This window comes from Crocodylus porosus, unplaced genomic scaffold, assembly GCF_001723895.1.
Source record: "Crocodylus porosus isolate Cpor-Errol unplaced genomic scaffold, CroPor_comp1, whole genome shotgun sequence".
NCBI classification, from domain to species: Eukaryota; Metazoa; Chordata; order Crocodylia; family Crocodylidae; genus Crocodylus; species Crocodylus porosus.
Window position 1 is genome coordinate 30,521,975 of NW_017728917.1, and position 18,299 is coordinate 30,540,273.

The window sequence follows — 18,299 nt, forward strand, 5'->3', positions numbered from 1 at the left end:
GTCCAGACTGTGGAATAAACTCCCTCCAGTGGTGGTGCAGCCACCTACGTTTGAAATCTTCAAAAGGAGACTGGATGGAAACCTTGCTGGGGGTCACGTGACCCCAGTTGTGTTTTCCTGCCTACTGTAGGGGGACTGGACCTGATGATCTATAAGCTGTGTTCCAGTCCCTAACGATCTATGAAAATATGAATCTATGAATAATATAAACTTACAGAGACTCCTTATTACAGCAGGTTTCATTCTAGGAATCATGGTAATCACATTAAATAATAATAATTAGCTCATCTTGGTTTTTTCTTTAAATCACTTTTTGAGCATTTAGATCAGGAGCCTTGGCTGCCATGAATCAAACTTAGCAGAGCTGAGGACCGTGACAGGGAAAGATGTCTCACTCAAAGCCAGTTTTTGCTGTCCTTGTATGAAATTTCTTCCACTTTAAAAGTAGGTCTGTTATATTGGCTGTAAAACTATCATGGGGACAAGGTACGGTGCCTCCCCAAACACACTCCTTAGCACCTTCTACTTGTCTTTTCCCCCCACTGGAAAGAAGGGAAAATGTTGTCTGCTACCTAAGGCTTCTCATTCCTAGCAGCTTGTTTAGACTAGGACTAGCCAACTGGAAGCCCACAGGCCGCATGGGGTTGGCATATTCAGACACTGCAGCAGGAAGGGATCCCTGGGGTGCTGCTCCTGCAGTGTGGCCCAGATAGTGTGCAGCTTAGGGGCTGTATACTGCTGCCACGTGTGGCTCCTGGCCATGCTGAAGTTGGACGTCCCCAGTTTAGACCATTTCCCCACTGTTCATCAGTGCAAAACAGCCAGAACCTTGAGCACCAATGTTCAACTAAGTTAAGGTTCTGTCTTTCTCTGCATATAGTAGTTACTCGAAGTCCTTCCATCTTCCTAATTTTTCCTTCTCTGCTGGCCCATGACAATTCAGAACATCTCATCTCAATCTCTGAGAGCTCTGTAGCTGATCTTCTGTTCCTGACCCCATTCCATTTTGCTAATTCTATGGTTACTATTACAACAAGATAAAAACTACAAAGCGTTTTCTGTCATGTTATCTAACTTTGTACATGGATGTGCTTCAGATTATTTAAGTTTAACATACAGCAAAAGATTTGAAAAGAAATGAACAGGGGGCATATCTACATGCAGTTTATTGCAGTTGATGAAGACTGTGACTAGCACCACAGTAAAGCATCACAGTCTACATATGCACCTGTATTAGGGCTCAGTAAACTAATTAACTCCAATGTAGGATAGTACAGCCTGACACAAGTACCATCCTCCAGCGGAGTACTTACGTGTGGTTAAACACATGTGCAGACTGTGATCAGGGCTGGCTGGGGCACAAAGGTGGTACAGTGCAGTGACTGCCTGCCAGCTAGTCCCACACTGTAGCACCCTCATCCCCAGCCAGCTCCTCCATTGCCCAGTGTTGTCACTGGGAGTGTGGGGCTGATCCCCTGGACTCTCTGCTTCAGGTCAGCTGCTCCCAGATGCCACATCTTCACATGCACCTGGAACCACCCCAGCTCAAACTACTGTGATCCCAGGCACATGCGGGCTAGGGACAGACATTCAAAAAGCCTGGGCCTGAATTGATTCAATCTCTGCAGGTTAGTCTAACCTCACTAGGCTAAATCAATTTTGTAACCAAACATCCCAGAAATGCAGGCACAGGCTAGAAGCTGTGGGGGCGTTAGAGCAGTCTTCCCTTCCCTTTCACAGGGCTGAGCTGAGTGGGGTGTGGCCAGACCCCAGCAGGTTACTGAGATTGGGAGGGATCCTCCCCCCCTTAATAACAGAGCATTTCTCAGCTCTTTTATAAGCATTTAACACACCATCAGAAAACAAACCTCGCTCATTAAAAGCTCTTCTTAAACAGATTTTTTCCAAAGGAAAATGCATACCAGCCTCTGGCTTCTTTACTATTCATTCCATCCAGGAAGAGCACACACCAACTGCAGATGTTTCCTCAGCCTGACAAAGGGTTTTTAAACTCAAAAGTTTGCTAAGAAAATTTTTTCCTACTATTCAGTTAGTCTAATAAAAGATATCAAATTTACCCCAAGAACCTTGTCTGCCTTTTCTAAAGGAAGGAATGCAGGGACATTACCATGTGAGCTGTTGATTACCTGCAAAAAGCCCTAAGTGAACACTGTCCTATTTGGCTCACATACATAGCATTAGCTAGCATACCACATGCTGGCTACAGTCTGTGCTGTGGGAGAGAGAACGAAGGAATCTCTGCTTACGCAGCAAGTGGTGAGAGGGGAGGGAGAGAGGCACGGGGAAGCCAGCAGATCCTGCTGTGCCTGCAAGTCTCTGCCAGAGCTCCAGCCAGGGAACAGAGGGGACAGACCAGCCCTGCTGTGGAGCAGAGAGCCCAGCCCAGCCCAGCCCAGCCCAGCCCAGCCCAGAGACCATGCCAGGATGCAGGCGGTGTCTGGTTTAGCTTAAACCAGCAAAGTGTCTGGGACAAACATTGCATAACTGATTTGACCGAAATCAGTTAAGTCTGATACTACACTCAACCAGGTTTATCTGAAACTGATTTCAGCCATTTTCAAACTGATCTATGTGCTCTGAACATCTGTTCTGTTACAGGTTTAAACCATTTTCTGATCACTTTAAACCGGCTTATGTGTAATGTATGTTCCTAGCCATGAAGATGTTGAGCCCAGGAGCACCTGACTCTGGTTCAGACTCTGCAGGAGTTTATTCAGGGATATTAATATCACATGTAGATACTCCCAGAGGTACTAATTATAGATTGAGTAGGGAAATAACTCGTAGCAGATTGAATATAATACGTGTGTGTCTAGAATGCATCTATAGCTCATATCCATCTTTGTGGCGTGTGGCTATAAAGTGGCTATGGCCAGTGGCTATAAAGGGTCTACATGGATACGGATAATTTATAAATATGTGGATAAATAGCTAGATGCTGTACATGCAATACTGATCTGATATTTTCATATTATAGTACATACAGACTGTGACTTTACACTGATGTGAGACTACAAATTTGTTTTGTTGTTTTGGTCAGGATAAGGAAAGTTATAGACTCAATATATGGTGCCTTGGAAAAAGAGACAGATGATTTAAAATTAGTTGGTATTTTTATATTTCCGTGTTTTTTCATAGAAGGTTTTCATTAAATCTCTTTAACTATACTTCCTGCAAGTCAGATGTAATGAATCCTGCAGTGATACTAGTGCAGTTAAGAATGCATTGCAAAACCTTTTGAGGAGCTGTGGTATTTGGAATGATATAACATTGCATTTTGCTACCATCTTTCCTGACAGATGATAAACACCTCTGTTCTGTGAGTCATGGATTTAGTTATACCACAATTTACCACAGAATTACAATACTGACAATCTTAATAGCTCTTTTAAAATACAAAAACAAATGTTCAGCTGGCATTTTTGTGGTGGCTGTAAGTACTATGTTTTTGTCTCACAGCAAAAAATAGGAACCATCTGGAGCACAATATGCTACTAACATAACTTATATGAATGCACACAACAGGTGGCATGCTATTTCCCTGTGGTCATCTAAGTGGCAGTTTTTCAGTTGTCCAAGTGACATTTTTGGCAGTTACATGAAGGTATTCCTGGACAGGTAACCTGGCATGTGTGGATGACTACGTATGCATATACCTGACCATAAGTCCTGGAAACAAAATGGAGGAGGAGGAAGACCATCTTCTACATTTTAGACTCAGTAGTTTGTTTGGGCCTTGCCCAGAGGGTAGATAAACCTAGATTTTTCTGACTTCCCAGGAACAGTGATCTAATCACAACACCATAGGTCTGCAATTGTATCAACTACTCTCCCATGCCCCAGTTGAGACTGAACTTGCATTTAATAATACTTAGAAGGAAATTGATGGAGGGCAGTATGGTCCAGACTGTAATCTAGGAACCCTTCTCTTGCAGGCCAATAGCCCTCACACACTCTAGCTTGCCTGCTTCCTCCTGGCCCTACATATCACTCTCTTGTGGCTGCCCAGAAGGTCAGGTTCAACTGGAGCACTTGAGCACACAATGATGCTCAACGTTTTTAGACTCCAAGCCCTCTTCCACAGCTTTTCTGAATCTGGCAAGTCTCCATTTCAAAAACTAATTTATTGCAATGTTGACCTCCACACATGGGGCTGTGCTAGGGGAAGGGATTAGCTTTTACCTTGCTGCACAGGGGCTGGGCTAGAACAAACAAGTATTTAACTTTTTACACAGGGATTAGGCCAGGGCTTACACCCTGCAGCAGCCTTAAAAGATCTCACAGCTCTGCAGGGTGCAGCAGCACCCCAGCTGAATATAACTGCCCTAATCCAGGCATGATGAACCCCTGGCCCAAGAAGCAGCTCTGGGTGATGGGGCAATATTTTCTGGCCCATGAGGCTCCCCAAGCACTTAAGAATTTGGTGGCAGGGGAGTAATGTCAGCTAACTGCTGCTCCCCAGCTGTCAAATTTTCGTACCCAGGGGGAGACCTGTGGACTGGATAGCAGGATCCTGGTTGCTAAATTGAGTGGGGTGCTGCAGGGTGGCAGTGAGCCAAGTGGGACAATGTGGGGCAGCAGGGAGCAGTGTGAGGTAGCAAGGGGCAGCATGGAGCCAAGCAGGTTAGCAAAGAGCAGAATGGGGAGGCACAGGGCAGCAGAGAGCAGAGCAGGGAGGCATGGGGCACCTGAGAGCAGAGCAGACTGGCAGGGAGCCAAGCAGAGCGGGAGAAAGCTGAGGGGGGTGGCACAGGGCAGCAGAAAGCTGAGTAGAGTGGCAAAGGGCACAGGAGAGAGGTGTGGGGCTGCACAGAACCAAGCAGGCTGTACATGGCCTGATCCTGGGAAGCAGAACACAGTGGGTATGTCTATACATGCATTAATACACATTAATTAATGCTCATTAAATCTAGTGCCTCCATTGTGAGGTAAAAATGTGCATTATCCTGTCTTAATGTGCATTAACTAAAGAGGACAGTGTTTAGGTGACACTTAATGTGCATTAGCTTATTTTAATGCCTACTAATTTTGTTACTGATGAGGCAGAACACATAAAAGCAGGAGTGGTCCATCACCCCATATGATTAGATCATCAGCTAAAGAATAAACTTCCTTAGGACACATGTCATAACTATTCTGCAGTCCTGCCTCACTGTTAAAACTGTGCTTTTAAGGGGTCATAAGCTGTAAGATGCAGCTAAGTAGGTCTGATGGGTGCGATCACTTAATCATATGGATACACTGTTGTTTGCAGTTAAATCCCCAAATTAACCTACCGTAAAACCTGCAACATCTGTATAACATGCATTAATTTCTATGACACATCTCTAACATTTGTGTATCTTAAAGTTTTTTATTTGTTTGAAGTCCAATAAAAGAATTATAATGTAAGTATACATACGCAGATTTATTTGCCCATTTTTGTGTTCATATACAATAATTTTCTTATGCTGACAGTATGGGAGCCCCAACCCACACGCTAGGCATTTCTTGTGTTTCATTGTTTATTATACCAACAACTCAGTTATAAGCATTAAGACCAAAATGAGGCTCCAGTTGTGCACTGGCATGTAGACAGATCTTCAGAGATCTTCACTGATCTCGAAGGAGTTCTTCATCCTCATGTGTACATTTTGTTGCAGGACTAGGGCTGTATTCTAAATACACATGATGTAACTCTAGTTTTTGTGCCATTGACTAAGAGGTACATAGTTCTCTGTGGATGAAAGTTACAAAATGCCATCCCAAAATCTGTAGCATGTAAAGAAAACTGGCTCGTGTTATTAAAGAGATTTAAAAAAATCACGATTTAAACATCCCCTATAAAACAAATGGATCCCACTTCTAATTGCTTATTTTTTGACATTTAAAATACTCTACTAAACTGCTGAGGGCAACTTGTTCCATAAATCTGCAGGAAACTATTCTGGTATGCCTAAGAGAGGCATTATTTCTTCACCATAACTCCTGGCCCCCTTCCCACCCCACATCCCAAGCATTAATTTGGCAACTTTTAAATCTTTGAAAAATAAAAATCCATCTTACTATGTTCACAAGCTCACCTTAATTCCCTTTTTTATAACCTCTGTAAGTTTTCAGTTAGAAAGAGCATGTTCATTTATTTTTCTTTTCTTGAAGCATTCTTATTGTTACTCCTCTAATGACTATAATTCACCACAATGCATTATTAAAGTGACTATGAAGCAGTTACGATCAGATTTTCAGAAACACTTTTTAAATTGATGGAAATATGTATCAATTTATAAATATAAAATTATAAAAGCATAAAAAATTTCCTTCCAAATGTTAAGATAATACTCTATCTTTTTAAAGACAGATTTCAATCAAGTGACCCATTCAAAAGTCTTAACTCTGGCTCCTTTGTAAATATTGAAATTGGAAAATGAAGGAAGAAAAATTTTGGCTCACATGTATGCTTTGTAGTTACTGCCTATCTTTTGGATCCTGATGTCATACTTGGAGTCTATGAAAGGTTCAGTGGTAGCATAGGTCTGGGTAAGTGCTACCACACTGGCTATGTCCTGAAAATCGTAGTGGTTGTCCACCTTGACCTGTTGTCATATCGTAAATAAACAGCATGTGAAAGAAAAAAAAATGCAACAACAGTTAGACATGTGTTGTAAAATTACACTTGTGAGAAATACTTTTTTATATATTAAATTTGGGAAATTTGGAGAGACAGGATTAGTCACAGAAGTGAAGCACTATGGGCTTGGTGTGTCGCCAGTGGTAGGTAAGGAAAAGAGCTTTTTGGCAATAATTATTTTACTGTAGCAATCTAGCCTGTCAGTTTTATACTTGTATGGAACAGTACTTCTAGTAGCAACAGTTATAATATGTCAAAAGGAAAACTGAGAACTTAATGGCATTATTTGCCCATCAACACTGAAATCTGACTATTATTTATGCCATTGTAATCCAGGACATCATGCCAATTAAGCTGCCACCAAACTAAACTTAAATACATCTGTGGAATATTGAGTACCAGTTATGCACAGATAAGGAAGAAATATACTTATGAAAAAATTGAAACCGAAGGTGTACAAATCCCTCTTTTCTCAAGGATGCACAAACTTTTCACCACTTTTACCTTTACCTTGTTTTAACCAACCATACTATGGGAATCATGAGCTAGTCCTCTGAAAAGCTGTGTCCTGGACCATAGAGCTCAGGACACTTACAAGAATTCCTCAAGATAAACCCAGTTTTTCAAGATCTAAACCTAAATTTCTGAAATATGTGAAGTGTAGTACCTTGCTTAATGGGCCAAATCCTACTCCAACTGAAGTCAAAGTGAATTTTGCTATTGATTCAGTAGAAACAAGAACACAGTCAAAATGAGCTATTTATGCTTGAGTTCACGGGCTAGGCTGGACTGGGCTTATATGCTTTGATATCAAAATGGCAGAGGGTGTAAATGGCATTGCACTGATTCTGGCATTTATCAGCTATGCACAATTATGGTAACATCTTCCTTAGGGGAACTGCTGTGGTAACATGTACTTTGTACCTGTTACATTGAGTTCAACAATGTATTTGGATCAAAGATTTCCAGGGGGGATGCATTTCCTTTACGGAACCAATTCAATCTAATTTCGAATCACAGATCTGAGCTGTTGTTTAAATTGAAGTTTATAATAAAATTTAATTTTTAAACATTTAATTCCCCTTATGCCACTCCAATGTAATGATTTTAGTTCAATAAAAAAGAAACTGAAAGACAGATTTCCTATTTCCTCCACATCCTTTATAAACTCTTCTTATAAATAAGTATAATGCTCTATTGCCCATGTCTTGAAAAAGCTCACAGTGTAAACACTAAATGGGTGTTGAATGCACATATATGAGGGCAGAGCTTGGTCATTAAAATGGAAAAATCATGAATAAATGGAAAACATTAAATGTTGTAGTAAAAATCCCATTAAAGAATCAGTGTTTGTGGGAGTGGACGAAAAATAGAGTGACTAAGATACAATACGGAGTTTAATGTAGGAAGAAGAGGTCATAAACTCTCCCCAGATCAATGGGGTGAAAATATTCACCATGGTAAATTTGGGTCATTTTGATTTTTCTAAAATGTAAGCATTTAAAGACATCTTTAGACAAGAAGTGGATTGCTTAGATGAAGGCTGTCATCTAATAGGTGGGGATTACATATGCAGTAAGGGTGGCCCCTAAGGAACCCCTGCACTGTGTGGGCTGCACTGGCAGCTTGCAGCCTGGTGTCAATAGCCTGCAGGCCCTCTTTCCCTCCACCTTGAGGGTTACACAGGTGGAACGCAGACCCCAGCTGCACAGCCCTGGCTTAAACAAAAGAATTCTTAATCACGTGATTAGGCACTTCTAGGTTTCAGTCACAGGTTACTCCTGGATATATCCATAACTGAGGATTTTACTGAACCCTATAGATAAGGACTACTTATATAATGGTTTGAGCCTACCCTGTATTTGTGGATCTCCTGAGGGCCCATTTTTTAGCTCTATTTTTCTATGATTTTACATTGTAAGCCACTCCCTCACTCATCATTGTGAGGGTGAGTGATATAAAACTGACCTTAAACACTGTGGCTGTGTGAAGGATTAGTTAATATTTACAAACATTTTTTTTAAATACTAGGAGCAAGAAAACCCCTAACATATAAGATAGCATCTGCACCTTTCCCATGCCTGAATGAGCATGTCCAATCTTCACAACAACAGGGAATGTCGGCATTGTTAACTAAGGGGGAAGAAGAGAAAAAAAAATTAATTCAGTCATCTAAGGCACAAACAATTTTATTCTTTATGTAGCAGTTCAGGATTCATCAATAGTTCCAGGCTACATCTATTAACCTTTTAAAGAACACTATCGCTGTGGAACACTCTTCTCCATCCCATGGAGCTCTGTCTTTAGTTTATACAGAATAACAAAGAGTAATACAGTCAGGGCAGTCCTTCTCATGCTGATATATTAAACTGACATCGTAGATTGCTCAGACATTTAACTTGACTCCAAGGGTTGGTTTAAACAGAAATTATACACAGATGAATTAAATACCATGCACAGCATTAAGTGATTGTATGATAACAAGCTACTTTCCATTAGTTCAATTTCAGACACTATAAGTTTTAGTTAAATAAATCTGAAGCATTTTCTATTAACCTTTCACTGTCAGCCATTCTCATGACTCTCGGTTCCTCCCAGGTTCAAGGTCTTAACTGCAGGAATGGGACATCTTTGACAGACAGTGTAGTTAGGATGGTGGTTGCTCTGCTATGTCAGCTTTCTAACTTGACATTCCTGGACTTCCCACTGCTTGGACTTCCCACTGCTTGCTTCTTGCTTATTTACTTATTTATTTATCAGTCAAGCACATGATTTCTAGTATTCTTCGCATCATCTATCTGGTGATTTGACTGTGATTCCAAAGTATGAGAACAGCATAAAAATTTAACAGATACAAATATGCCAAGGTACCAATGTGTCTTGGATATGCCAAGATGTTTCATCTCCCAGAAATTTCAGTGCTTCACAACCAAGGCTGGTTCTTACCTGCTATCCATTTATCCATCCTTCCATTTATCTATCCACCCATCCATGTCTATTTTCTTCTTAAAAACCCATTAAACCAAAGTTTTTACCGAAGTGAAGCAATGTGCAAGTAAACAATAGTAAACATTTACATCATGATTTATAGAATTTTATCTATCTGAAATAATTCTGAGAATTTAGGCCATTCCAAGCAAAACTTATTTCCCAGCCCAGGTTCCCAGTTTCCAAACCTTAAATTGGCTTTTCAAGTATTTTCACTGCAGTCAGTAAAATTATCAGTATTAAAGTCCTGATTCAAAAAAGCACTTAAGCATCTATCTTTAGTCAGAGTGGCACTTAAGTTGCCTGGCAATATAAACACAGTAAACATTAACCTCATGATTTGTAGAATTTTTGGCATTCCTTTATTGTGCTACAGTAGTAATCTTTTATAACAACATCAGTAGTCCACTCATAGTTTTATTTCTTTATAACTTTTAAAGAGGCTTTAAGATGCACAGTGAATCTTTTGGAGCTGAACAACTTTGCAACCAGTCCTGCTGCCCAATAGCACATTTCATTGATGAATCAATCTGGATCCACCTTTCTTTTTATAGTATGCAGAAAAGCTAGTTGTTTTTGTAGCAAGTTGCATAATGTTACTGTTTCTTTATTTTACTTTTTTCCCCTCCAAAGCAAATGTTGACTATAATAATAGAAAGGAAACATGAACTGAAAACCTTAAGGCTTACAAAATAAGCGTGGAATTTCCTATGTAATGCCACACATCCTCTGGCTGAGTTTAAAAGCATGTACTGTGAGGATACACTTTGGCATAAGGCAACAAGGTAACTAGCTAATGTTCCATGAAAATTGGCATCTGCTGCTGTAAGTTCCAGTTGCACCTGGGATTTCAATTATTACCATATTTACTTGAATAGAAGTTGACCCTGGTCATAAGATGACCCCCTCCCCCAATAACTAGATACTCTATATGAAAAAATTATAAATTTGTTATAATTTTTCAGGTCTAGAATCTAATTATAGGAGGTTCACCTGAAGTTGTTCCCTTCCCACTGCAACAGCAGCAAAAATAAATCTGGAGGATCAGATAGCTCTGTCTTCTCTGCTTTCCCCAAGCTTAAAAGGTAGGGGGAAAGCACAAAAGCAGTCACCCATTGCCACAAAATTGTGCAGTTGAGATCCTCGCATTTGGGGACACTTACAAGACTCAGCCTGCCTGAAGGTCAAGGGACATGTCTCATCCTGCACAGGAGCCAAATGAATACCTTTTTTTTTTTTTTTTAGTAATTTTGTCTCAGGCCAAATTAGCCAAATTACTAATTCTATCAACTGAAGAGAGCTCAGTCATTCAAGCCTATGTGGCACTACCACCAGCAAGTATCTTACTTTCCAGATTTTTTTTCAGCCTGGAGCTTCAGATACTCTCAAGTCCATGACAGGCATCCTACGTGCAGGCTCCAAGCCCAGAGGTCTTGGAGTTCAGATGCTCTCTAGTCTTGCTTGCCTGTAGCCAAAAGGCCAAAGGAGGAAGCTAGAGGGAGAGATTTATTGGCCTTTTGGCTCAGATCAAGTGTAGCTCCTATTACTCACTAGAGCTTGCATGTAGGATCTCAGCCTATTCTGGAAGGTAAGATACTTGCCTCTGGTAGCGCCACACAGACTTGAATGATTGAGCTCTGCTCAGTTGATAGAGTTCAGAACTAATTTGCCTAATTTGGCCTGAGACACAAAATTTAAGTAAAAAAACAAACAACCCAATGACAATGACAACTGAAAGAACTGGAAAAGAAATAAGCAGGGATCAGGGAGGTGGGAATGGGGAGGAGGGACAGAGTGAGCTTACGGCACATCCTCACTGATCCTGTTAAACTGCACCGTGGAACTGCTAGCCCAGATGCTCTGACAGGTTCCTGGAATCAATGGAGTGCAGGCACTCAGGGACGACTGGGAGGAGGTGATGGTTCAGGCCTACATGGATGACCTCAACATCTTATGCACAGACGAGTGGAGAACTGAAAAGGTACTGCAGCACATAGGTCTATGAAGTGGTGGCAAGGCCAAAACTCAATGTGAGCCAAAGCACCTGCCTAGTACTGGGTGAGCTCAGGGACCTGTCATCCCTGGGAGTCTTCATCCCCCACAAGGATGTTTGATCCATAGCTGACTGGTGAGAGGGCATGGGAAAAGACTGGGTGAAAGTCAAACTGAGACTGGTCTTGTGGTACACATGCCACCTGTCAATGGGAAGGCGTGTGGTGCTCATGAAGGTTGTGTTGCTACCAGTGCTTCTGTACACCACACTAGTCTTTCTCCCCACCCCAACCCTCACTCCTTCCTTTAAGTAGATTGTCCACAGAATCCAGAGGACCATGTATGTCTTCTTCTGGGGCTCCAGATGGGAAAAAGTGGTGAAGAGAACCTTGTACAAGATGAAACAGAAAGGGGGCCAAGGAATGCCAGATGCCCTGCTATTCCTCTGGGCCAAATACACAAGTCATATATGCAAGCTGGCAACTGGAGCAGGGTCTAAAACAGCCTGCTTTGTGAAGTATTTTGTAGGTTACATGCTACAATGCTGGGGAGTACACATACTGCCACTCATGAGCCCAGCCACCTGGGAACCGCCCTGGTTCTGTAGAATCCTGGAGCAATTCTACAGCAAGTACAAACTAGGAAAAGAAGGCCTGATGACCCTAGCAAACCACTGCAAAATGCAGGAGGTGGTGATGAAAAGGGACATTGTGTCACCAGTGGCCTTACTCCCTGGCAACAGCTGCCAGTCCATGTGGAAAAGGATCTTTCACAAGGACCTACTGAAGTGGCAGGTAGACGTGAATTGACAGGTAGCCCACTGACTACTCCCAGTGTGGGCACAGCGACCCAGAGAGGGGCAGAGAAGCTAACCATACTGCTTCAGGGAAACCTGCCCATGGAAGATAGAGACAATAAACCACATCCTGTGGTACTGTCCATATGCCAAAGGGGTATGGAGGAAAATGTTTATACTCCTCTAGATGGTGACAAGAGTCAAGCTCCTAACCAGAAAAGCAGCTGTTTGGGCACCTGTCCAAGCAGCAGAGGACCCTGATGGCCAGTTCGGGGAAAAATCCTCATCTTAGAATCAATTAAATCTGGTATGTAAGCTACTGTCATGACTTCAGACTCCACTAGGCTGATAACAAAGCTAAGGCTTTGCTGATGCCTCCAAATTCACTGCTCTAAACATTATACTGTATCTCCTCCCTGAATAGTACAAGGAAGCAAGATAATATAATATTCAGAAAAATAGTCTGGAATTACAAACAAGGATGTACAGTTAGGATTATTTTTAAACCAAGTAGGCACATACTGACAGCCCAGTTTTTTCTACTCTCCACAAGTTAGAAACAGGAGAAAAAGTCAATGTGGAAAACTGCATAATTCCATTTTAGCCCTGTGGACAGCCAGAACAGTACCTGAAAAATTGTGAAACTATGTATTGACAAGAGATCTTACGTTGTAGCTGTAAAACTAATGGTAATATTAATACATTGTGTAGCAGGGCACTAAAGTGTCTGCTACTTGAAGAACAGGAATGGGTACTAGGTGCCGGTTGCCAGGGCAACCAGGAGGAGCTAGGGGCCCACAGCTGTTGAGTCAGCTGGCTGGAAGGGGCAGGGCTGACTCCTATAAAGCACAGGCTGGAGGCCAAGAGAGGGGGTCTTGGCTGGCAGCCAAGGAGAAGGAGTGCTGCCTAAGTAAAGGGGAAAGGCCTGAACGTGCGCAGTCTGTTATGCTGGTGAAGGATGGAGCCCCCATGGAGTGTGACTCAGAGGAGGTTAGCCAAACAGTTTAACTTTGTGTTATAGCCCAGGGGCTTGTGTTATTGTTTGCTGTTGTCTACTGGAGGACTGGGTGAGGCTATAAGGGGATGAAGGAGGCCTCATAGGGGAACCATAACAGCTTGGGAGCCCCAGCCCCCGAGAGAGGGTGGGCGGCGCGAAGGCATCCAGTAAGAGCAAAGAACATCCAGTATATCCATGAGGCTTGGGGCATGGCACAGGTGTGGTTGGAGCCTTGCATAGCCTATAAGGCTGGGGTGCACCTGAGCCCCATTCCAGAAAATGGACCAGTATAGCACAGGAGAACCGTAGCCAAGGAGACTAAAGGTAGCCTCCCCATAATACACGAGACCAAAGACGTGGCGGGTGAGATTGCAAGGTGAGGATAGGCAGCTTGGCGCGGTAGAGAGGGTAACTAGGGGGGAGCATGGCGACCCCGAGGTTCCTGTCCTGTCACACATTGAAACTTGATATATCTGAATAGTATTTGACATCAAGAGCCTTTTGGAAGAGTGTATTTTATAAATTAAAATATCTGGTTTTAAAGTAACATTAACTTATAGAAAAATGCTAAAAATACAATTTTCATTATGTATGATATTGAAATATCACTTTTCAGACACTTTTCAAAGACTTTTCAGAATGCTTGGAAATTTAAAATCACAAGAATGCATATATAATAATGTATTAATATATTAATGTTTATTAATGCTTTTAATTTGCTAATTTTGCTAACCATTTAACAGACTCCATATAGTATATGAAACATATTTCACAATTAAAAGTCTGCTTTTCAAACCTAAATATGTATATGTTTATATACAATTTTGTTATGCTCAAATGGTCAGTTATACTTCAAACTTAGGTATTTACAAGTGTAAATGACAGCTTATGTGCGTAAGAAACTCTGCAAATTAGGAGTACTTTTGAATGGGTATAAATTTTAAAAATATTTTAAAGGTTTTGGGAGGGATGGGAAGGGGGTGTAAAATGTGTGATATTATAAGGGTGTGGTTACAGATTACTTTAAAATATTTTAAATCTGTGGAATGTTACCCGGATCAGGCAGTCCCAGGGGGCACTGCAGCTGCGGAGAGAAGCACTGGGCCCCTGTGCAACTCAGACAGGCAGGCTCCAGGGGCGGACTGCTCTGCCCACCGGTACCTTGCTCTCCCCTCCCCACCACTGGAGAGGCAGGTAAAGATCGGGCTCTGACATGGGTATACATGACATGGGGGTTTACTTTGCTCTAAATTGAAGCGGTATTTTTAAAAACCACTGTATCAATTTAGGGAGAATTAAGCCCCTGTGTCACGTACAACCCCCCCCAGGGAGCCCACCACTATGGTGCTTGCATATGTAAAAATGCCCTATGCTTTCTCAGAGGCGGAGAGGCAAGCATGGAGGCTGTGGCTTCCCTCATTCTGCAGCCAGCAGGAGCCAGGTGGAGCCACAGGTGGGAGTAGAAAAGTCTTCAAAAAACAACTGTTTGAAGTGAATGAGCAGGGGGAGAAGTAAAGAGAGGTAAAGAAAAAGACTTAATAATAATAATCATAATAATAAAGGACCGAAATCTTGTACATTTCACTGAACTGGGATTACGTGGGGAGGGGAGGAGCATGTTGGGTTTGCATTCACAGCAGGACAGAGCTGAAGCCCAGCAGACTCACTGCATGCCACAAGAGGAGAGGAGTTTGGTTAGCACTCATACCAGAGAACCAGTGGGCACACTGGGAACAGAGCAGAGACCTAGGGGGCTTCACAGAAATTTAGGGCTGGAAGGGACTTCGAAAGATCATCGAGTCCAACCCTCCTGCTCTGGGCAGGAATATTGTTGAGATCAAATGATCCCAGCAAGGTGTCTGTCCAGTCTCCTCTTGAAGACTACCAAGGTTGGAGATTGCACCATCTCTTTGGGAAGTCTAGTCCAGATTCTGGTCACCCATACCAGACAGGGTTTCTTCCTTACATCCAACCTGAAACCATCCTCTGACAGTTTATGGCTATTGCTCCTTGTCCTCCCCTGGGGCACCCTAGCAAACAGTTTTCCTCCCAGCTCCCAATATTCACCCCTTACACACTGGCTTGTTATATGCCATACCAGGGCAGAGATGAGACCCAGCTGAGAATGATTTTCATTCTCTGGATCATTTTCTTCATGGAGGTAGGTAGTAGGATTGCTGTTACTGTTTGCATAAGGGCAAACAGTGAACTGGTGAGCTGCACCTGGGTGCTCAAAGTGATCAAGGTGTGCTAGGTGATCAAGGTGTCCCCTAGGGGTGGGAGGATGTATAGGCTTAGGGCCAGTCCTACTACCCTGGGCAGTAGAGTTCAGGAAGGTTGAAAGTCTGCCCACAGAGCAAAGGAATAGGAAGGTTGGGAATAGTGCATTCTGGGATGTTAGATGAATGAAAAATCTCCCTGAAGCAGAATGACAACACCCTGGAACAACCTGTGTAAAGCAGATCAAAGATAACCCTCAGGGGAAGTGGTGAAATTAAAACATTTAGAAGGTACTTAGCATGGATTAACACCCTTTAATGGGTGAATGCTCCCATTTTAAGTGCCTTTATGACAGTTTAAAGTTAACCTGTAACACCATCTTAAGGTTTTTTTTCCTGGTTGTTCAAATCTTGGCTTGTCAAGGGATATAGAAGGGGCTCCTTTTAATTTCACAATGCTCCACCCAACTATCGTGTGACCCCTCAAGGGCCTATAAAAAGCTGGTTGAATAAATAAATAAAAGTTAAAACTTTTCTGTTAACTTGAATAGTTGACTTCATTTTTGACATTTAGGTCCCAATTCAGCAAAGTACTTAAGCATATCATTGATGTTAGGCTTGTCCTTGGAATGCTTTAATGAATTGCATTTTTAATCATCTGGGGATTTTTTTTTCTACTGTTGCTCTGGGGAAGGAAACAGCTTCATTGGGAACTTATCCAATCTTTCAGTATCTGGGAACAGAATTAAAAGTATTAATAACAGAATGTCAACAATTATCACTCAAGCAGATCAAAATCTTTCCAATGCTGATCCATTCTAGTCATGTTTGCGTTTCTATTCATTTCACCAAAAATTGTCAATATGGCAGGAAATTTTTTGTTCCCCAAATCTCCAATTTCTAGCAAATGAAACTGCAGTATCATTCAAATAAACAAACCTTTTTAACCAAACCTTTTATCCTATAAATGTTTGAAATATCATTTTTAATTCAACTGGTTTTCCTTAACAACATTCATTCACAGCACTTTTATCTCCATTTTGTGACCCATCAGGGTAAAACAACTTTAACGAGATCACCAGATAAATTAGTTGCAGACTTTGGAATGAAAGCCTGTCCAGTTTACTTATTTTGTGCCCTATTCAGAGGACTGCAATGCTCACAAAGATGCAATGTACTTATGTAAGACCCAACATTCTCATTTGAATTATTGTATGTATTTTCTAAATGACATATATATTTCCTAAATAACCTATCATCCTTGAGACACATTTTGCTCTTATTTCTGTTATAACTATTTTGTGTGTATGTCTATTTTTGACTTAACTGCACTTTTATCATTTGAATTGCTGCCAACTCCCAGTTTATGCCTTCCCTGTTACTGTGTTTTCTGACCCATAACTCTCACTTGCTGAAGTTATCATCATTAATGCATGTCAAATTAAAGTAAATTAACTTTTGCTTTCCCCATGTGGTTCCCACTATTTAGCACAGTTGTAAAATACTTTTGAGGAGTGGATTTGCTTAGGAAAGGAATAGCTGGTAATAGATCGTAATTTTTTCAGTATACTTGTCTTCCACAAGCAGATAATATCTAATGTGTTTCTTTCTGTTAAAAATTCAATATACAAACTATTTCCATTGTCTGATGCAATGCCTCTAGGCCCAGTCTTGCAATGCTTTATTACCTTTGTTTATACATGAACAAGTTGAGACTGATGAAACTTATTACTTAGACTCAGTGGTCATCACTGTGGAAGTCAGAGTTATTTCTCCTCTCTCCTCCAGCCTCTTGTACTATGAAAACCAACAGAACCCTTGTGAACCAAGCAAAGCTAATGTGATGGTGAGTTAAACAAATTCTTAGAGCCTTCAAAACAAAGTTATTTTATGAATCATTTTTAAAAGCATGTTATATGGTTAAATAATCTGAAAAAAATTTATTGTGATTTGCTCAATGCTACAGAGGACGTGGGGCAAATAACCATTTTTATAAAACTACTTGGGTGCGTCCACATGAGCACGCACGTGCTTCTTGCCCCACCTCAAACCCCTCTGAGGCAGGGCAACAGGCACGTATGGGAACAAAAGAATGTTCCCTGCACTGCAAGTTTGTAGCGTGGGGAGAAAATTAGACTACTGGATATCTAGGGGTCTAAAAAAATTGACTTTTAAAAAAGCAGCACAGGGCACAGTCCCTGACCATGCCCTGAGGCAACCGGAGGCTGGGTCCTCCATGGAGATGCTCTGGCTGCCAAAGTCTCTATGGTTGGCCCTCACCCTGGTGCTGAAACAAGCCCCTTGGGGGCTTTTCATACCAACACTCAACTATGGGCACATCCATACATGCAAGCACTGGCTCCTCCTGGATCTGCAGCCAGGGGGAGCTAGAGCCTAGGGCCAGCACCTGTGCTGTCCCCAGCAGTATAAAAAGGTGCCCTGTCCTGGCTCCAGCAGTATCAAAAGCTGCCCTGGCAAGCAACTCGGGGTTATTCGCTCTGTGGAGCTTCTGGGGCCCAGCCAATTGATACCTGGAGACACTATGCCTTGTGCCAGCTGGACTGCTGCAGCAGCATCCCAAATCCATTTTTAAAAATACCCCAAAATCCATGTTCTTCCACATTTAAAACAAAAAAACCTCTACACACACACACACACACACACACACACACACACACA

The 18,299-nt window shown here is 41.9% G+C and overlaps 1 protein-coding gene across 1 annotated transcript in view; it reads right to left on the bottom strand.

Annotated features, from left to right (window-relative positions):
* SYN2 (synapsin II) overlaps positions 1-18,299 on the bottom strand; it is a 306,075-nt gene that overhangs the window by 96,275 nt on the left and 191,501 nt on the right. The window contains exons 6-7 of the mRNA XM_019537021.1: positions 8,699-8,761; positions 6,451-6,593 (exon numbers count right to left, since the gene is read on the bottom strand). Of these exons, the coding sequence (XP_019392566.1) occupies positions 6,451-6,593; positions 8,699-8,761 (206 nt within the window). The remainder of the gene's footprint in view (positions 1-6,450; positions 6,594-8,698; positions 8,762-18,299) is intronic.